Genomic DNA, 22623 nt, shown 5'->3' with positions numbered 1-22623 from the left:
AGTGATCCAATAGCCTTTGAATATTCAAGCTGATTCACAGCAACTCCTTTATTACGCATGAGTTTTACACTAGGATCAAAAGGAGTCTTAACTGGAGAACAATCTTTGAAATAAAAATTTTCCAACACCTTCTCAATATAATGTGATTGAGAAATGGAAATTCCTTATTCTCCATGTGTGATCTTAATTCCAAGAATCACATCAGCCTTCCCCATGTCTTTCATCTCAAACTTAGATGACAAAAATTCCTTTGTTTTATCCACTTGATCTTTGTCAGTACCAAAGATCAACATGTCATTTACGTATAGGCAAATGATCACCCCTTTACTAGTAGTGTCGAATTTGCTATATACACACTTGTCTGCTTGGTTTAATACAAAACCATTAGACAACACCACGTCATCAAACTTTTGATGCCATTGCTTGGGGGCTTGCTTTAGTCCGTAAAGAGATTTAACCAATTTACAAACCTTATGTTCATTACCAGGCATGATAAAGCCTTCTGGTTGTTTCATGTAAATCTCTTCATCTAATTCACAATTCAAAAAGGTAGTCTTAACATCCATTTGGTGAATTATTAGATTATGTATAGCAGCAAGTGCTAACAATAATCTAATGGTGGAAATCCTTGCAACAAGAGCATATGTGTCAAAGAAATCAATTCCTTCCTTTTGTCTAAAGCCTTGGATAACCAATCTGGCTTTATATTTGTCTATGCTTCTATCCACCTTCAATTTTGTTTTGAAGATCCATTTACTATCCAAAGGTTCACACCCAGGTGGTAAATCAGTCAGTTTCCAAGTATTATTTTGGATTATAGAATCCATCTCATCTTGGATTGCATCTTTCCAAAATGCAGCATCCCTCGATGCCATAGCTTCTTTGTAGGTCCTTGGATCATCACCAATATTAAAACAATATTGATATTGAAAGTTAATTTCATTCCTTGATCTTTCTACTAAATACAATTGGAAATCATCACCAAAAGACTTAGTTTTTCTTGCTCTACTACTCCTCCTAACCTCAGGAGGTGTATTAGTCACTTTGTTAGTCACATCACAGTCACTAGAACTTGCAATCATGCCTCTAGGTTTAGGTAAAGATGTGAATCTATTCTCACTGCCAAAATCAGCATCTCTTGACTCAATAATAGAGTGCACGGATACGTAGTCATTGGGTTATATTACATAGAACCTATAACAGACAGAATTCTTGGGATAACCAAGAAATACACAATCTATACCTCTTTGACCTATGGTCTTTATTTTAGGGTCAATTAGTCTTACCACAGCCCGACAACCCCAAACTCTGAGATAACTCAGTTTTGGTGGTTTTTTATGCCAAAGTTCATAAGGGGTTATTTTGTTCCTTTTATTAGGAATTCTATTCAATAAGTAACAGGCTGTTAACATAGCCTCACCCCAAAATCCTTCACTTAGGTCAGAATAGCACAACATTGAATTAACCATTTCTTTCAACGTTCTATTCTTTCTTTCTGCTACACCATTTTGTTGTGGTGTATATGGAACAGTGGTCTGATGTACTATACCAGTAGATTTGAAATATACTTGATCATAATACTCACCTCCCCTATCAGTGCGAAGAACTTTAATCTTCACACTGTGATGAAGCTCTACACTTTCTTTGAATATTTTAAATTTATCAAGAGCTTCATTTTTTGAATGGCACAAATACACATTGCAATATCTAGTAGCATCATCATTAAAAGTAATTACATACTTTTTATTTCCAAGTGATGGAGTAGAATGAAAGTCACACAAATCACTATGTATAAGTTCTAATACCTTAGTATCTTTACTGATATGTTTATTGAAAAGTTGACGAGTAATCTTAGTTAACATGCAAGTTTTACACCTTTCATTATTCAACTCAAAAGCATGTATTAAACTCATTTTTGACATGTCTTTTTAATCTCTTGTAATGTACATGTCCTAATCTAGCATGCCACAATTCTGATTTACTAACATGATTACTGGAACTATTAGAAGTCATGCAAACAGAATTATTAACAAAAGAAACATCTAGATTCAACCTAAACACGCCACAAAGATAACCAAAGCCAATAAAAGTACCATGTCTTGACAAAATATATTTATCACTTTCTAAAACTTGTTTGTAACCACAATTTTTAATACAATACCAGACACCAAGTTTTTACGAATACCGGGTACATATACAACATTCTTTAACACTAAAGAGTTTTCGGAAGTAAACACTAGGCTAACAGTTCCTAATCCTTTGATTGGTTCAGTTGCAACGTTGCCCATCTTCAATGAAGATCCATATTCAATTGGTTTGAAATCTTTGAACCATTTACGATCCTTGCACACATGACACGTTGCACCCGAATCAACCCACCACGAGAGATCATCATCCTGCAAATAAAGTGCTTCAGAAATTATTGATGCATAATAATTTTCAACCGAATGATCATTAGGTACAGAAAACAAACCTGATTATTTTCCCGGATCCTTGGATCCACTTGTACCAGCTACGTTCTTTCCTTTACTTCCACCGTTTCCAGACTTGCAGTCCTTTTTGAAGTGCCCAGATTTACCGCACTTGCAACACATCAGTTTAGGCTTCTTATCCCCAGCCTTACTGTAGTTTCCTTGAAACTTTCGTTTCCCTTGAAACGATCTTTTCTCTTTCCCAGCCTTGGAGGATTCACCCTCTTCCACCATGTTCACAGAAGAACCAACCATTGTTTTCCCATTACCGACAGAGCCCTTTTCCATATCACGTATGGACTGTTCGATTTGGAAGTCACTTCCAAGTTCGACCAGATTCAACTCCTCCTTCTTATGTTTCATATTGTTTTTAAAATCTTTCCAGGAGGGTGGCAGTTTATCGATAATGCTAGAAACAGAAATGGATTCATCCATTTTCATATCATATTGGGAAAATTGTCCCAATATCCTCAACAATTCGTTATATTGTTCCATGACAGGCCTCGAATCAACCATTTTGTAGTTAATAAAATTACCAACAAGAAATTCCTTGCTAGAGGCATCTTCTGCCATATATTTGGCTTCGAGGGAATCCCACAACTCTTTAGCAGACTCTACGTTTTGATATACATCAAATAGGGAATCAGACATACCGTTTAAAATGTGACCACGGCATATGTAGTCGTCGTTCTCCCACTCCATCCGCCTCCTAGTCTGTTCCAGAGTTTCATTTTCAACAGCCTCTGGCATGGGAGTACTCAGAACTTACATGACCTTCAGACCAGTTAACATGAAATGCATCTTCTTCTGCCAGCATCTGAAATCCTGGCCAGCAAACTTATCCAACTTCGCAAAACCTTTCATTGCTTCCTTCGCTGTTTCCTTGTTCGACATTTTCAGAAAAATTTGATTTGATCTTTGTTAGGGAGATATTATCAAACGTGAACAAATCGGATATCCTGAAAGGCGTGAAACACTTTCAGATCAAATCAATTTGGTGGTTCTACCAATATTTGATCGGATACAATTCAGGTTTTGAAGAATTCGTATGTCGATTCTGTGATCCTTTTCGAACCAGATGATGATCAATAAAAAGAGGTTGAAAGTGAAACGTTGCATCCCTTCAATATCAAAACTGTTTTTAACAGTTTTCTGGCGGGAAAATGAATTGCAGAATAGTCCTTCAACTTTCGAAAATTACGTTTTCGGATGAATTTTCTGTACAACTTTAATGGAAATAAAAAATTTCCAAGCTGACCTGTCAGCTCGACCCCAACCAGGGGCTCTGCCCCTTGGACCCCGCTACTCGGGGGCGCTGCCTCCGAACCCCCGTCTAATCATAACGAATTCAAATAAGTGTACACTATACACTTTCAACTTATTTGATATCTCATTATGATCATATTGATCAATCAAGTTAATCCAATTACACTAAAATATCCAACATTTTTATGATGTTTGTGAAAGTGTAAAATTTTTGTAATCCTATACCTTGGTAGGTTGGACAAAGGGTAATTGATTTGCGAGAAGTACTAATACTATTGTCGAATAAAATCTTATCTAGAGAGGACTTGAGTTGGAGATATCCCCTCACAAATTAAAAGTTTTTCGTGTCGTTTGACATTATAAAAAATACTTATTTTATTTGCATTAAGATGAGTAAGTTATAAATTAAAGTCTAATTTAATTATAGACAAAATTAATAAATATATATATATATATATATATATATATATATATTCAAGAAAAAATTCTTATTTGCAAACTTATTCAGTTTTACAAATGATCTTAATCTTGTTCGAAACAAAACTATTACTCAATAAAATATTTAAAACGATATTGTTTTTGATATTGATTGCAATATCGTTTTGATTTAGTCAGAATCCTAATCCTGACAAATTGACTTTAATGTCAAAAATCATGATTTTTTCACTAAATTTTCACTTTCGTACGAAAATATGAAATTTTGGGTAAAATTTGTTATTTTAGAGATAGATTGTGTGATAATAGTAAAGAAAATTGCGTAGAGTAAATGTAGAGATATTGTGATAATACTGCGAATAGATGTAGAGATATGGTGATAGTAGTAAAGTAAATGCAGAGATATTGATAAATAGTAAAGCAAAGTTGCATATAAATGCAGAGATACTGATAATATTAAAGCAAAGTTGCATAAAGTTTTAAAGATATTATAGACAATTAAAGAAAGAAAGTAGATTAGAGAGGGAAAAGGAATTAAAAGCAATGGATTGTGAAATGATTTGGTTTTTAAATAAGAGTGTGTTCTACTGCTACAGTGGAATCTCACATCACTCTCCATTCCTCATGTATTTGTATGTAGTGTGTGTGTGTGTCTCTTGTTGGTTTGTAATTTTTGGTGATAATCTATTTTTTGTAGAGAGTTGGTTTTGGATTAATTAAGGGAGAGTGTTTATTTAATTTTTTTCCTTTGTATGAATGAAACACTCCAATTCTTGTTGATTAAATTCTTGAATCAACAAGACTGAATTGTTTTTGATATTTATGTGTTGAAACAATATGAGGAAACCACCAGCCTTTTTCATGGCACTCTTGTCTATTGGGAGTTTCCTCTTTACCTATAATTTTGTGTCAATAGTTGTAACATCTAATGAGAAGCATAATAAATTTGTCTTGGATCCTTTGGTTGAGATGCCAGATCATGTGAAAAGATCGAGGAATCATCGACGACCTTTTCATGTCGCCCTGACAGCCACGGATACGCCTTACAGCAAATGGCAGTGCCGTATAATGTACTACTGGTACAACAAGAAGAAGGATCTTCCCAGATCAAACATGGGAAAGCTCACCAGAATCCTTCATTCCGGGGGTCCAGACAACCTCATGGATGAGATTCCCACTGTCGTGGTTGATCCTCTACCCCCGGGTTTGGACCGGGTGAGACAACTCTTTCTCACTTAAATCGCGCCTTTGAATTGTGCATTGAGTTAGTTGAAAATGTCATGTTATGTGTCCAGGGCTATGTTGTCTTAAATAGGCCTTGGGCTTTCGTGCAATGGCTGGAGAAGTTTACGATTGAAGAAGAGTGAGTCTGCTCTCTCTTGAAAGGCATGGACTAGTTTTCGAGTTTGAAGAAAATCCTCATTTTCTGTAGCTGCTGCAGATATATAATGATGGCAGAGCCTGATCACATATTTCTAAAACCGCTGCCTAATTTGGCTTACGGGGATTATCCTGTAGCGTTCCCGTTTTTCTATATCAAACCGGTGGAAAATGAGAAGCTCATTCGTAAGTTCTTCCCTGAGGCGATGGGGCCAGTGTCGAATGTTGATCCCATAGGAAACTCTCCTGTTATAATTAAGAAGGTTGAATATATGTGCTTTCTTTGTTGCTTGAATCTTGCTTGTCAAATTGGGCTAATTAATGATGTTGACATACACCAGGATTTGCTGATGGAAATTGCACCAACCTGGTTGAACGTCTCGTTGAAAATGAAAAACGATCCTGAGACGGATCGTAAGTTTGGATGGGTGTTGGAAATGTGAGCACATTTTTGAAGCATCAACTGACTGTGTAGTGTGTCAAGCTTGTTTAGCGTCTTTTCTAACGTTTCATTGTCGAACGAAAGGTATGGGTATGCTGTGGCCTCAGCTCTTCACGGGGTGCAGCATATTCTTCGGAATGACTTCATTTTGCAGGTTTTGCTCCTCATCCAGAATTTTTTATGTAGTAAGTATTATTATGGCTAACTTTGTTATCAGTTCAAAATTGAAATGGTATTTGCATTCTTGATTTCAGCCTCCTTATGACATGGAAACACAAACCAAGTTTATTCTTCATTACACTTATGCATGTGACTTCAACTTGAAGGTAAAGTATGATGAGGAAATTGTGAACTCTTTTGATCATACTCGAGTCTCATAAGACGACAATGTTATCTATTTCGGGTTGACAATTGATCTCCCATCATGTGTTGAATGTTCAGGGAGAGTTAATTTACCCAAAAGTTGGGGAGTGGCGTTTTGATAAGCGAGCGTATCTTGATGCACCTCCGCCTCAGAATCTGCCATTGCCTCCTCGCGGTGTCCCTGAAAGTGTGGTACGTTGTCACAGCATAGCATCAATAATTTTTATGATGCTGTTATTATGTAGAAATGTTCAAGTAGTCTGATCTGATATATAGTTTTGTTTCCACGAACTTGATCAGCTGAAAAATCACGCGTTTTTCTTTGGTTCATGGGCGGATGCGACAGGCTAATCGCACTCTAAATGCTGTCGTTGCAAATGTTTAAAACTGTATCTGTCAGTTGTGGTCTGGTTTTAGGCCACGACCAAGAAGGTATTCAATGTCCCGATTGCTCACTTGAACCTCGTTCGTCTATGCAGGTCACTCTTGTAAGGTTGGTGAACGAAGCGACCGCTAAGCTTCCCAATTGGCAAACAACAGAAGAAGTTAACAGCTCTAGTATTGGGAGAAGTTGATATCACAAAGGGTAATGTATACTTAGGAAAAAACCAGGTTTAGGAGTTGTGGTCTGTGTAAGGCCTTTGCTCTTCTCCACATTTCTTTTTACAGTTTCAAATCAGGTAGTTATATATAGATTTTTCATTTGGCCAGGTAATTTTTTAGTAAACTGCAAAAAAAAAGGTTGCATTTTTTGATACCTCATGAAAAAATATTATTACCAGAATGAATAAAGATATAATCCCCTTTGAGACACTTTTGCACTTTTATTTTGCAGTAAGATTTACTTTGGCACATCTCTTTGCATTTACTATTAGTTATCTTTTCTCTTATTTCTCCAAATTTTTGTCACCTTTATTTAATTTTTGTCTCTCATATTTGCATCTCTCCAATCAAAGCAAAGCCAAATAACTGAATAAGTATAGTAGAAAATTTTGGGAGAATGAATCATTCAGTATGATATCGATATGGTATTTTGTCATACCGCAATTTTCGATACGGTATGCGATATGACGTTCTCGGTATGGTATACTGTACTGATCCACCCCTAAGAATGATTGCATCGAAATTGCTCAATGCTTATGATTTTCAAATTTTCAATCGATTCCGAATTTAGAAGCAGAAGTATACAAATTAGAAAAGAAATTGAATTAGTCAAATACAATTCCAGTTAAATACACAAACCATCTCACGAGCTGAAAAAGAAGCCCACAAATACCAAAGAAACAGCAGAATTACATTAAATTTCCACAGCCATTAATCAATTAACCATCCACGCATGAAAACATATGCAAAACCTTAAATAAGGTGGTGTTGTCTACACATATATAAAATGGGAGTTTTAGAGATATTTACAAGAATGTCATTTTAGGAGGAAAATTATATTAATCTAATTAAAACTGTTTTTAATGAATTTGTAGAGTTTCAGTTATTCACGGATATTATTCAGGCAATCTTATGAAATTAAAAAAAAATCTCATCATTATGTGTTAAAGTTCCAGCCAACCGTTTCAGATTTAAATGTAATTCATGGCTTAACCAATCTTAAAGAATTCAAGAAGACAATGTCAAATAGATCGTTCATTTTTTTCCCTCAATGTTTGACATAATTACAACAAAAATAACGCCCAGCATCAATGTGCATTTTAATGCACAATATTATTATTCACCCCATACGTTTATAATTTATCTTTAATCTATAATTAAATCGTAGGGAGTGAGAGAGGTGCCTATTAGTCTGGAAATTAAGGCAAAAAACGAATCCCCTCTTTCATTCTACCAAAATATTAAAGACTCCTCAAACTCATTTATTCAATTAAACCATTTTTTAATTATAACAACAATCAGAAAAGAGAAGAGTCAGGACATTTGAATTGAAAAGACTCTTAATTAAATACATTCATATTACCACCCAACAATATATAATCAAAGATGTACACATTCTCACCATCTAACTGAACCTTCGATTCTCAGAATTGCATTCTCGCCTCTGCCGCTGCCTCCACTATCGCCACCAACTGAACTGCTCGAAGATTTGATGGCGAAAATTTGCAGAGGCGCCGCTAGAGGAAGAAAGAAGAAAGACGCTATGGCGAAGAAGATGAAATTTTATTGATGTTTGGCTTATTTGTTGGTCATGATGAGTATATTTTAAAGTTAAGAGTTTATTATTTAGGTTTCGAGGTTTGGGTTTTTAGTGTACAAGGTCACTATATTGCAATGAAATGAAGCTCGACTAGGAAGTGTCTCACCAGTGTAATCTTATATTATAGCTTTTGATAAACAATATCTTAAATCTCATTAGAAGAAGTGGTAATTATACATTCTTTAGTTTTTTTTGTTTTGTGTGATGTAAATTTGATTTATTTTTTAGTCTCACGGTCAGAGTCATTTTTCCATTTTACAAAAATAATATACATTATTATTTTCCAATTTTTCCATTTTACAAAAATAATGTTCAATATTATTTTCCACGTATTTATATTTTAGCTGAATTCATTTTTCAATTTTAAATGCAAAACGATTAATTCATATTTACGATTAAAGATAAAATGTAAAATGTGTGATTAAAGTGCCTCTAAGGCCACCCGCAACGCGTCCCGCCGGTGGCTCGTCCCACCGAGACGAGACGGCGGCGAGACGCGTTGTAGCGCCCCGTCTCGTCCCGGTCTTGCCGAGACGCCCATCCCACCGAGACGTCTCGCGGGCTGGCTCGCCCCGCGCCTGCGCCACATGGCGCGAGCTGGCGCCACGCGTGATGCCCACTCGCCTGCCCACGAGTGGGCTTCGTCACACTGACGCAATAAATCATTTTTTTAAAAAATATTCCAATTTAATAAAAAAATTTAAAAAAATGAAAACGGTAATATTACTGTTTTTTATTTTTTATTTTATTTATTTTTTATTTTTTTACTCTATAAATACTCCTATTTCATCCTTATTACACACACAAACACACATCTATTCTTCCCAAATCATCTCTATTTCCTCTCAAATTTTCATCTAACCTCTCCAATTTTCATCACAAAATGTCCGGCGATGGATACGAGGGCGGCTCCGGCGGGTTTGACATCAACGTGTTTGGCGAGTGGGGGGCATGCACAATTTCTTGGGTGGTTCCGGTTCCGGTTTCAATTCCGGTTCGTCGATGCCGGGCACCCAGAGCTCGTCGACGCCGGCGGGGTACCAACCACCCCATTTTGATGTCGATGCATACGCTCGTCCCTCTGCCCCCGAGGTATTCGTAGGGATTATCCCAAATTCGGGAGGATTATTCAGATGAACCCATTCAGGAAGGAAGACGAGGCGGTGGAAGCTCCAGGGCATTCGACGCCGAGGAGGAAGAGGCGGAGGCGACCGAGGAGGAGGAGGATGTAGGCCGACATCCGTACAGCCGCAAGGACACGATGGTTGTGTACAACGCCTGGATCAACGTCTCGTACGATCCCATCGTCGGGAATCAACAAAACCAGAAGTGCTTCTGGGAAAAGGTCACTGAGGCCTATAACGAGATTAAGCCGAAGGGGTCCCGCCGCCGCACATTGAAGATGCTCCGCGCTCACTTTGACCGAGTCGACAGAGAGGTCAAAAATTCTGCGACATCTACAAGAACGAAGCGACTCATTACCAAAGCGGAGCCACGGGAGCCGACATTCTTAGATCGGCTTTGCGAGTCTATTTCGACGACACCGACAAAGAATTCAGACATGTTGATGTTTGGGAGGGCCGTCAAAGAAGAGGAAAGGTGGGCCGACGGTGTTCAGTCCAGCACGGGCTCGACCTCGAAGCGCACGAAGCACACGACGGTCGGCCAATACTCTTCTAGTGGGGGCGGTTCAGGCAGCGCCGCACAAGAGGTTGCCTCGCAGGAGGTTGAGGGCACGACGGACGATGCAGGGGGTCCTCCCGTGGGCGTCGTCGGCCGCAAGGGACCAAGGTGGCGAAGGCGGCTAGAGGGAGGAGGGGCCGAGGCGAATCAAGCCAGGCGGGCTCCCAAGGGCCGCCCTCCTCCTTAATGTCCATGTACTTCACCGCCACGATGACGGACACTTCCCGCATGACGCCTGCCCAATTTCAAGCCCATCATGCCGGCATTGTGTATCTGGCGGGACAACTTGGTATTCCGCCTCAACCGCCTCCCTCGGGGAAATGATTCGCCGGCGGAGTAGTTTTTTTAATTTCTATAAAATTGTATTTTAAATTATGTCTTTTTTTATTTATTTTACCACGAATTTAATTTTTTTAGGATTTTAAGTTGTAATTTTATTGTATTTAATGAAGTGTGCTTTTATTAATTGAATTTGTTGGAAATAAAAATAAAAAATGAAATTGAATGAATAGTTAAGGGATGAGATGGTTAAGAGACGGATAAGAGATGAAGGGTTGCATGTTCTGTCTCTTAGTTAAGAGATGGAGTGAAAAGTATAGTGGGGCCCATGGATAGTTAAGAGATGAGACGGTTAAGAGACGGTTAAGAGACGGATAAGAGACAACGTTGCGGATGGCCTAAAGATATGATTATATGTTAGAACGTATGATTAGTAGAGCTCTAATAACTAATAGCGTATTTCTTTAATAAATGGAAGATAATGACCATTAAAATCAAATTTAATCCAATAAAACCTAACAATATGAGTAGTGGTTGTAATTTTATTTGTTCAAATATTTGATGTTAAGAAATTACTTATCGGGGCTTTGGCAGTTTAGCTGTTTTATGATTTTGGGTTTCTTTATCTAATTTGGCTCAATATTCAATTTTGTAATTTGGCAAAATTATTAATTTCTATTTATAATAAATTGGTTTGGCACAATCTATCCCTATAGTTATGGATTAATTATATTAAATGTATTGTTTTATATTTAATAGAGATAAATCATTTGCTATCCATCCAACTATGAAATTCAAATATGTATTCTTAATCACAAATTATTAAAATCGTATTCATGAATTCATTTAATAGTTAGAAATTATAGTACTAATTTAAAAGGATAAAATACAAAATAAGCATGTGTCTAATAATAAATTAACTTATAATATTAAATTAATCTAGCTTTTGAAAAGATGTGGAGTTAGAAGTTTTAAATGGTGATAATATTTTTAAACATATAATATTATACTACTCCCTTCATTTCATAGTAGTGGAGTTATTTTGTCATTTTGGTACGTTCCATAGTAATGAAGTCATTTCTTTTTTAGTAAAAAGTCAACACATTTCCAAAATTAACAATTCTCATATAATGATATTGTTTATAATTTTAGTTAATTAAATTACATTCTAAAATTAATATTTTAAAATTATTTTAGTCCGTGCATAGCACGGGTGTAATACTAGTTCAGATAATATTTGAGTTTGTGTTTAGGTAAGAGTTGAGAAAATGAAAATGCCCTCTAGTAGTATATGTTTTTATGTTGGAATATTAAAAATGTGATTGATGCTTAAATTATTATTAATTAAGTATAATCCGAGTTGGTTAGTCAAATTATTAATGTGATTGCTTATATAGTTATATGTATGTGTTTTTGGTTTTTGGTACGTTGTTAATTAATTGATAAATGATTATGTATTTAACTGATGATTATTTGTGAATACGTTAATTAATTGATAAATGATTATGCATTTAATTGATGATTATTTGTGAATACGTTAATTAATTTAGCTCAATTCAGTTTAAAATATTTTAAAATTATTTGTGATTTTTTGGTACGTTTTTTTGGTACGTATGGCAAGGGCTGAGAATTTTTGATCCGACACGAATCCACACGAAGTTAACCCGACACAAACACGCACGTTTAGGATTTGGGTCCTTATAGGGTCGACCAAATAAGAACCCGAAAATTTTGGGTTGGGTTGGGTCGGATTTGGGTCGGGTCGGGTTATCCGTTAAGAAAAAAATTATTATTTTGATTAATTAAAATAATATATTAAATTTTAATTTTAATTATTTTTATTAATTAAAAATATTATATTTTAATTTTATTAGTAAAAATATGATTAATATTATTATTAATTATTTTTTATGATAAAAAAATATTACTGCATACTTAAATTTTATTAAAAAATAATTATTTTAATTATTTTAACTTTATTATTTAGATTTAATTTTAATATACTTTAATTTTATTATTTGGATTTAAAAATTATTTAAATTAATTTTTTTTAATTTTGTAATATCTTATTTTATCGTGTAATGTCAAATTTTAATTATATAATATCATATGTCGGTCGTTATCGTATAGCGTTAAGCTATATTGTGTAGTAACTTACTATCATTAAAAGATGACCGGTATTTTTTTGGATGACACAAAATCCGCACGAATCCGACACGAATCTGTTGGGTTGTACCCGATAGGAACACGATGATTTCGGGTTGGGTTGGGTTGGGACCCGATAAGGTTGGGTTGATATTGTGTTGACCCAATAGCGACCCAATCCGCACGATTTGCCAGCCCTAAGAACGAACCAAAAATTGTTCTAGAAACCAAATTCGTCCCACAACATCATTATTTGCACTATTTTTTGCTTTCTTGTTTTTACTTTGTCTCAATTACTTTTTAGTTAAAAATGTCTTAATTGTATGGAGAGAGATATTTTTTTAATTGATAATAAAATTAATACTTTGATGGTTTTCGGACATAGTAATACGTTGAAAACAATTATCATCTATTGTTACATAAATATTATATATAATATATAAAATTGAATATTTTTAGCACCGATATGCTTAAAATTTCTGATTCGATCACTGGTCGACCCCTATTTGGTCTCCCCCAACATAGAACGTAGCGCCACACGGTCCCAATTTTGTATGCGTTAGAGCATCCCCATCCGTGCTCTTGCCAACGAGCACGGATGTGGGCCCGGACCCACTTTTACTCTCTATCCTTAGGTAAGAGCACAACACCCACATTCATGCTCTTCCGCAAGGACAAGCTCAAGAGTCCCACTATTCTATTATTCAATTTAAATAAAAACATTTCCACAATATTAAAATGCATTAAATTACCCGGAATACTAGTACAAATTATAAAAAAAAATAAAAATTACATAATTAAAATTCTAAAGATTAAAAATTACATAATTAAAATCCTAAAAATTAAAAATTACATAATTAAACTCCTAAAAAATAAAAATTACATAATTAAAGGCTAAAAATACCATCGTGGAAGACTATTCATCCGACTCTACCCTAATGTTCTTTGAAGACCTCGTATCATAGTTGACCTATCGGTCAAATTGAGTTGGGCACCACCCCACAACGAGTTGGTGGGGGTTGAGGTGGCACAATGGGAGCGGGAGAGGGAGCGGGATTGGGGGCGGATGGAGTCGCGGCGCGACGGCGGTTGGCCGTCGACTTCTTCCTTCCTTGCGGCCGGCGTTGGGAACTACTCGGGCCGGCGTCGGAGCTACCCAAGTTAGCTCCGACGAGCTGGGTGGATACCTCATCGGAGTCAGCGTCGGATAGGGATACCGACCTCGACCGTTTTCCGAAGGAGCTAGAGGAGGATGATACGTCTCCCATATACTTCGGATGCACACGCACCTCCTGCCAAACATTGAGGTACTTGAACGGTTTGTAGTGTTGGGATTGGTAGGTCGCCAATGCGGCACTAATGATGTCGACCTCGCTTCTGCCACTCTCCGCCGACCGCTCTTCCTGGAGGTAATACCCCTGGAACTTTTGGATTTCTTCATTGGCTCTGTATATGGCATTGCGCACCATACTCTCGTTGCGCTCGATTGTTCCTGCCGACCGGTTTTGATTGTACTGGAGACAGATGCGCCACAAAAATGGTCCCCGGATTGGTTCGTGCCAATCTCCGGATCTTCGGAGATAGACAAAAATGCTTTGAATAATTGATCCATCTCCCCCGGAGTGTACGAGGTGCGGATACCACGAGTAGTAACAGGAGGAGTTTGAGAGCCGCCGCTCCCTCCCGCTCTAGGTACGGGTGGTTCGGGTGCCCACCAGTATTTCCCCTCAAGGGCATCTTGATCGTCCACCGGGTAAGGCCGATAGCCACCCAGAGCTTGCGAACTTTGGGTTTGAGGAGGGGCAGAAAATCCCATTTCCGGACTGGGAAATGGTTGCGAGCCGAACCATTCGTGGTTCCAACCACGGGAGTCGGAGGGGTGATCGCCGGAGTCGGACATTTTTTTGTTGTAAGAGTGAAAGAAAGATTGAGAATTGTAAGAATGGAAATGAGAGAATTTAGATGAGAATTATGTAGTGTTATGTGAATTTTTTTGTGTGGAAGTGGATGTATTTATAGATGAAAATGTGAATTTTGGGGGAAAAATTGAAAAATAAATTAAAAGTGAGGAGAAAACGGATATAATTTTTTGGGAAGTGGGAAAATATTTTTTTATTTTTAATCGGATTTTTTAATTAAAATCTGATTTTAAAAAAAAATTGCCAACGGTATTGCCGTTGGCCAATTAGAGGAGGACACGTCAGCTGCTCGCTGGCACGGACGTGCTCGATGCATCGAGCAGCGCCGTGCCAGTGGCGAGAGCGCATGGCGCGCAGCGGGTGCCGTGCCGCTGGCACGGACGGACGGACGCCGTCCTTCAACCGTTGCAGATGCTCTTAGCTCTCATGATCTCATCAGTGTGATATGCATAGCATATATATATATATATATACACTTGCCAAACATTTAGATATTTGAATATACTAAGTAATACTCCCTTCGTTCCATAGTAATGGATTCATTTTGTCATTTTGGTACATTCCATAGTAATATAGTCATTTCCCATTTTAATAAAAGTTAACACATTTCTTCTCACTTACTTTAATTTTTTTTTACTTTAATCTGTCTCCATCTCTCTACCTTTTTCAATTTCTACTTTATTTTTTTTATTAACTCACTTAATACAATTTTTTCTTAAATCGCGTAAAAAAATGCCTCCAATATAGAATGGAGGGAGTACTATACTAGTAGCTTTTATACCTTCACATGCTCTGACTGGTTAGAGCATCCACAATATGAAGTGGACAAGCAATAGCCCGGTCATAGCCCAGCCACAAACTCCTCTGCCACATCAGCAGCACTAAAATCCGCCCTGCCACATCACCAGGACAAGCAACTGGACAAGCAATAGCCCAGCTATAGCCTAGCCACATCATCAGCACTAAAAACAAATAATTAACAATCACACAAAATACGGAATTAAATTTACGACACATATACGAGAAAATTCAATAATATTATTAAAATTTTAAAAAGTACATTAATTAAAAAAATCCATTAAAAAAAATTACATTACTTTAAAAAAAACTCATAATCCACGCACGAGCCCCCCGCCTCCGCCTCCGCCTCACTCCTCGCCGTCGTCGCCGCTATCCGGGACCCCCAAATCTGCGGCATCTGAGCCCGCGTCAGAGCCCCCTACCTGAATCGCGGCGGGATTCAAATCCTCTCGTATACTCACGAGCACCGCGTGAAAAAAATTCTTCTCCTCGGGGTCAGTTGCATTCTTCCATTGATCTATGACCTTGATCATCTGAGTCCGCACTTTTTGACGCGCCAAGAAGAAGAGGTCGGCTATCGAGCTGCCAACAGGGGGGATGCCGACTGGGCCTCCTGGGACCTCTGGCGAGCCCGTTGCGCCCGCCTTTGACCAACCGGGTGAGTGCGGCGAGTAAACGCGGGAGGGGACGGGGTCTCCTGAGCATCTTCCGGGAGGTCGTTGGAACCGCCGCTGCTGCCCCCGGCATAATCACAGGAATAGTTCAGGCGCTGCTTCTTCGGCCAGCCAGCATCGACACCTGCCTGAAACTTCTCGGAGTCCATTAGCACCTCATAAAAGTTCCAGTAGGTGAACTCCTTGTAAAGCCCGGGCAAGGGGAACTCTTTCTCCGCCATCCTCCTGCAGTCCTCGTCAGTTTGGCCACTGGACTTCATTCGGAGGGCGTTGGTGTACAAGCCCGAAAATCGGGAGACCCCAGACCGGATTCGGTCCCACCCCTTCCAGCACTCCTCCCCACTGCGTGGCCTCCCCGCTGGGCAAAATGCCTTGTAGGTTGCTGCTATTTTAGCCCACAAGTTGAGGATCCTCTGATTGTTCGAGGCAAGGGGGTCATCGCAGACACTCACCCACGCCTTGGACAGCGCGACGTTTTCCGTGTCCGTCCACTTCCTCCGTGGATGGCGTGCAAATCGCGTATATATAGTGTTTCGGAAAAAAACCGCTCACCGATCGGGAGGCTGCGATAGCGGCCAGCGCACCGGCGAGCGCATCGGCGAGCGCTCGGGAATCGGCGTGCGCTCACCGTTTTTCTCGCCGATTTGGCGCTCGCCGGCTGCAATAGTTCGGCGAGCGAACCGGCGAGCGCCAAAAATCAGCGAGCCGGTGCGCTAGCCGCTATTGGAGATGCTCTTTCGAGCGGACCGGCGAGCGCCAAAAATTAGCGAGCCGGTGCGCTCGTCGCTATTGGAGATGCTCTTAGCAGTACAAGAGAAAATATATCTGTAATTATGCCATTATTTTAAACCAAACATCTCCTCAGAAAACTAGAATTAAAAACAAGAATGGTTATGCTGTCACAATTAAACTAGTACTATAACGTTGTTTTGTACTACATGGAGCTACTCACAACATTCTCGGATTCACACATACACAAACAAAGTAAAGACAAAATGTCCATAAATTGAGATACATTCTCTATTTTTAGTTTTGCACACTAGCGATTAAACACATGTACACATTTATATATTTCCAATAGTGTGGAAATTTACTTTAGTTTCACTCGTCGGTGCACATGTGTACCCCAGTTCATATGCAACAGTTTGAAGAAAGAAAAAAAAAGACATAAACCATACTTGAAAAACCGATATAGCATAGTACTCCATAAGACATGTTGGAATGATAATATATATGGCGTGCATTGCGCCATTAAAATCTATACTAATCTAAAGTGCAAGCTTGATGAAAAGTCCTTAATGCCCGTTTTGGAGGGAAAATGGAAAGATGAGGTGTCTTATACTCAAAAATAATTTTTTAAGGCAAAAACAATTGAACAAATAATAGCCCAATAAAATGCTAACTTCTTGAAGAAGTGTTAAAACACATTTAAATAGTGCACTACCATTAAAAAAATTTATAATTAAGTTATTAAATTTATATATTAATTAGCCTTATATTTGAGTTAAATTGGAATTGTGCTAGAGAGTTTAGTTTGCCTTCCATTTATTTAGGTTAAAATTAAGATTTAATCATTTATTGCAATACTTTTTCTCCTAATTAATTCACAAGTTAAACGACAACACATATATGTAATGCTTACAATTTCCATCCTATATTTACTCAATTAAAGTTTTTAGTTCTTATATTTTAATTCGCCTCGAATTAACAATACTACTAAGTTTATAGATTAAACTAAGGAATAAGATGACATTATATATATTTAAAATTAAATCTAACTTAGTATAACTTCTTAATATAAAGAGTAGTGTAAATTCTCACATTATTCAAAACAAACAAGATGCATAAAATATTATCATTATTTTAAGTGATAGTAGTAATTTACTTTTTATACGTATATGTGGGGGGGAGTAAGAAATTTATTCTTTCCAATATAAAAAATTCATTTAGTCTTTGGAAATGTATATCAAGTTATGCTATGGTCTGAAATTAAAAGAAAGAAATAAACAGTCAACTAAAATGTGATTATTGGATAATACAAATTTTCTAACTTGACTTCTCAAAGAAGTTTTAAATTTATATGATTTAAATTATTCTTATATTTAATGTGGATATGCTTAATATTCCATATATTTTTTTCAAATTAATTTTTTATAAATTAAGCTATTAAATTTACATATTAATTTACCTTTTATTTGGATTAATGACTTGCATAGCACTTTCAATAAACATCTTTACTCACACATATTTTCTTTATTTGTATATCTTATTCTAATTAATTCATACTCTTTTATCATTAGTCACACATCTTATTTTTGTCATTAATTTTATTGTTTTTACTTCACTTAGATTATAAATTAAAATTGCATAAATGTTTCATTCACTGGGGAGTAGTAAATTCTTCATTTTGAGTGAGACAAGATGAGTACATTTCTGTTTTTTTAAATCTCCATATTGCTTTCAATTCTTATTTTCTATATATTTATTATATTTTATATTCATTATTTGAAACTCTTATGTCCCGTGCATAGCTCAGGTGTTAATACTAGTGTTGACTAAAGAGGGAGAAATTAGTGTATCATTGTAGGAGTATATAATTGCTTTAAGACCAAGGCATATGAGGGCTTGCCTCAACCAAAAGAAATGCCATATATATCACATATTTATTTAATAACTGTACGCATGGAAGATTAACAAAAAATATAAATGTGCAAGATGCAGTGGAGATTTGTATCATGAAATAGTTCTTGAATTAATAACATATAGTACCCTATAACACCATGTGAGAAGGCATTTAGCCAATTTGAGGGGAATACAAACAAACAAATGTTACAAATCAGCTATAGCTAGCAATAGCATGAAACGTGAAAGAGCATCATCATACAAAAGGTTATATAACAAGAATTGTCCTCGATTTAATTGAGCTAAATTATTCAAATCTATTGGTAGATACTAATCTAATTTAGCATGATTTAGAAATCACTAGTTGAATCTGAGTATATAACAAGTATATGGAATACTAGTGTAACCTAGGTAACTAGTAGTAGTACTTAATTATTTATTGTACCAACAAAACCAACTGATGTTTAAGAAAATAAGTAAGCCACTTGTATCCCTAGTTTGGCAACTTTCGTTTCTTGATTGTTTTGGTATATGTCGGTAACATATACTCCTACTATTTTTACCTCCACCTATTTATCTATGTAAGAAGAAAAATAGAAAAAAAATCCTGCTCTTCCTAAATATGAACTTTTGTTATGTGCACATTTAGCATTGTTTATTTTGTTTTATGTATGATATTTGGTTTGATGATAATATATTAAGAATTGTTATCGATATTTTTAATTTCTATAAAATTTATAAAAAATAAAATTCAATTTATTTAAATTTCCTATAACTTGAACTAAATAAATTAAACAACAAATTAAATTTAGATTTTAATAATTTTTTAAAATTTAAAATATTTTTAATATATCTTTTGCATTAGATTCATATCCATCGCACTAATATTTAATGAGAGTGCACTAAAACTATTAAATTCACAAACATAAAAAAATGCATTGGACCCCACAAACCGAAAAGTCACATATCTTTACCTTGTGAAAAAGGCAATTTCACTTATATTAACATTATTCAAATAAACCGATCTTCTTTTCCTTTAATTAGTTCTTGGATAAATCTTGTTTCTATGCAATAATTGATACTAAATCACATGGAATATATGACTACACTTGAAACCATTGAATACAATGACTCAGATCTAAAACAAAGATTATGTAAAATTTGAATAATAAAATTATTTAAATTATGAATTACTCATTTAGTCTGAAATATTACTCCATTTTTTCCACTATAAATGACTGATATTTCTTCCAATATTAATTAGTATATCATGCCCAATTTCTAACATAAAAATGATAACTCAATAACTTTAGTGCAAGAATTAATATCTTTATATATGAAAAGTAATTAATACTCATATATTTTCATAAATAACAGCATTACATTTTAGAAAAACAAAATACTAGTATACTATTTAAATCTAAAACTCATCCATATTTATTTTTATTGATTTCTTAAGTTTCGATTTTGATCAAGATAACAATATACTTGTAATTTTAATATTCAAATTGAAAATGTATCTAAATATATTTTTCCTAAGATTGGTTTTATAGTATGTTAAAGTTAAGTAAGTTTTTTTGGTCACCCCCATCACATTCTCACCTATAAATAAGCTCACAAACCACACTCACTGAACCATCCCATAACCATAACCATGGCCGCCCTCCTCTTCTCACTGCTCGCTCTCTTCCTCTGCCACCAACCCTCCGCCACGGCCACCAGCTGCGGCGTCGCCGACCACGGCTCCACCCTCCAAGTGCTCCACGTGAACAGCCCCTGCTCCCCATTCAGGCCCAAAACCTCCTTCTCATGGGCCGACTCGGTCCTCCAAATGCAGGCCCAAGACAAAACCCGCCTCCAATATCTGTCCAGCCTCGTCGCCGGCCGCTCCATCGTCCCCGTCGCCTCCGGCCGCGCCGTCACCCAGAACCCCACCTACATTGTCCGCCTCAACATCGGCACTCCACCTCAGCACCTCCTTGTCGCCCTCGACACCAGCAACGACGCCGCCTGGATCCCTTGCGCCGGCTGCATCGGTTGCTCCTCCTCCACCTTCGACCCCGCCAAATCCTCCACCTTCAAGCCCCTCCGCTGCGGCTCCCCTCAATGCTCCCTGGTAATTCACGCTCCACCACCTCTTAATTTTGCTTAATTTGTCCTTTTCCTCTTCGCTCCCAGTCAGAATATTCAGTGTGGTGTCTGGCCCGTGAACTTTTACTACAAGATATTTATTTATTTTTAGTTTGTCCAACTAAAAATGTTTAATTTCTATATTTGAAAGTAATTCTCTATCTTCTCCTATAATTAAAATATATATAACTAATTTTTTTCTCTATTTATTACATCTAACAACTAAAAAATGTAGATATATTGAATGATAAATTAATTTATTTGACCATCAATTTGTTTTCTAGTGTCATATCCCTATTTTGTGTTTTGTTTCCACTAATGATGATGGGTGCAATTATTTTGTAGTAGTACTATAATTACTAAAACAATAACAGAGAATTTTCATATAGGTCCCAAATGGAGGGTGCGGCAGCGCGTCGTGCGGGTTCAACACGACGTACGGCAGCTCCTCCATCTCAGCCGGTCTAGTGCAAGACAACATCACCCTCGCCACCGACTCGGTTCGCGGCTACACCTTCGGGTGCGTGCAGAAAACCACCGGCTCGTCCTTCCCGGCCCAAGGACTTTTGGGGCTTGGGCGAGGCCCATTATCTCTAATGAGCCAGACCACCAACCTCTACCAATCCACATTCTCCTACTGCTTACCCGGCTACAAGTCCGTCAACTTCGCCGGATCACTCAGGCTGGGGCCCCACAGCCAGCCCATCAGAATCAAAACCACTCCACTTCTGAGGAACCCTAGGCGATCATCTCTCTACTATGTCAATCTCCTCGCCATCAGAGTCGGGAGAAAGGTCCTCGACATTCCCCCATCCGCCTTCGCCTTCGACCCCAACACCGGCGCCGGCACCGTTTTCGATTCAGGTATTTTGCGAATTACGGATCGGAGAGGAAAATAAATTGACCTAATCGATTGATTTACTTAATTTTTTGCAATTTAATCGATTGGATTAGGGACGGTGTTCACGATCCTGGTGAAGCCGGCGTACGTGGCGGTGAGGGACGAGGTGCGGCGGAGGATGCGAGGCGCGACGGTTACGTCGCTGGGAGGGTTCGACACGTGCTACAGCGGGGCGATCAGCGTGCCGACGATGACGTTCATGTTCTCGGGGATGAACGTGACGCTGCCGCAGGAGAACTTCGTGATCCGGAGCAGCGCGGGGAGCACGGCGTGCCTGGCGATGGCGGCGGCGCCGGAGGGGGCGGTGAACTCGGCGCTGAACGTGATAGCGAGCTTCCAGCAGCAGAACCACCGGATCCTGATCGACGGGGGCAAGTCGAGGCTCGGGGTGGCGCGTGAGGCGTGTAGCTAGATTTGTTTTTTATGCGGTGTCGGTGCCGACAGTGAAATTTCGCTATTTACTAAATTTGAGAGTTCACGGGTTTGGACTTTGGGTTAGTTTTTGTATTCTGAAATTTAGTGTAATTTGTCACGGGTTGGGTGTTAACACTGACCCTACCCTAGGATGCTTCTTCTTTTACTTGCAGTAAAAATAAATCTACTCTTTTTACCTATTTCAAACTTGGTTCTATCAGTTACACTATTCATTCCAACATACATTTATGTTTTGGAACCAAATTAACCAATCTTTTAAGGGAAATTATCATTTTCTAAGGTCATAGTACTACATGTTCGTGTTAAAATTTTTGGAGTGTAATAATGACGATAACATTATTTTGGAAAAGAGATTTTGTAATGATTGTTAAAGGAATATGACAAAATATAAGTACTCCATCTGTCCTATCTTAATATGACTAATTTCGTTTTTCACACATGTTTTAGAAAAATCATAATAAATAGTTAAAGTAA

The 22623-nt window shown here is 37.5% G+C and overlaps 2 protein-coding genes across 2 annotated transcripts; both read left to right on the top strand.

Annotated features, from left to right (window-relative positions):
- The first annotated feature begins 4741 nt into the window (after positions 1–4741).
- On the top strand, positions 4742–7132 carry LOC121803296 (hydroxyproline O-arabinosyltransferase RDN2-like). Its single transcript, XM_042202974.1, has 8 exons — positions 4742–5387; positions 5468–5535; positions 5614–5815; positions 5894–5991; positions 6079–6148; positions 6249–6320; positions 6436–6549; positions 6837–7132. Exons 1-8 carry the CDS (start codon positions 5010–5012, stop codon positions 6930–6932), a joined length of 1098 nt encoding a protein of 365 aa, XP_042058908.1. The 5' UTR covers positions 4742–5009; the 3' UTR covers positions 6933–7132.
- Positions 7133–20309: 13177 nt separating this feature from the next.
- Positions 20310–22335, top strand: LOC121805419 (aspartyl protease AED3-like). The gene is made up of 3 exons (XM_042205262.1): positions 20310–20799; positions 21203–21677; positions 21768–22335. Exons 1-3 carry the CDS (start codon positions 20338–20340, stop codon positions 22124–22126), a joined length of 1296 nt encoding a protein of 431 aa, XP_042061196.1. The 5' UTR covers positions 20310–20337; the 3' UTR covers positions 22127–22335.
- The last annotated feature ends 288 nt before the right edge of the window (positions 22336–22623 follow it).

The sequence above is a fragment of the Salvia splendens genome, chromosome 5 (genome assembly GCF_004379255.2).
Source record: "Salvia splendens isolate huo1 chromosome 5, SspV2, whole genome shotgun sequence".
Lineage (NCBI taxonomy): Eukaryota > Viridiplantae > Streptophyta > Magnoliopsida > Lamiales > Lamiaceae > Salvia > Salvia splendens.
Note: the sequence above shows the minus strand (reverse complement) of the source record. Positions and strands in the feature narration are given on the sequence as shown.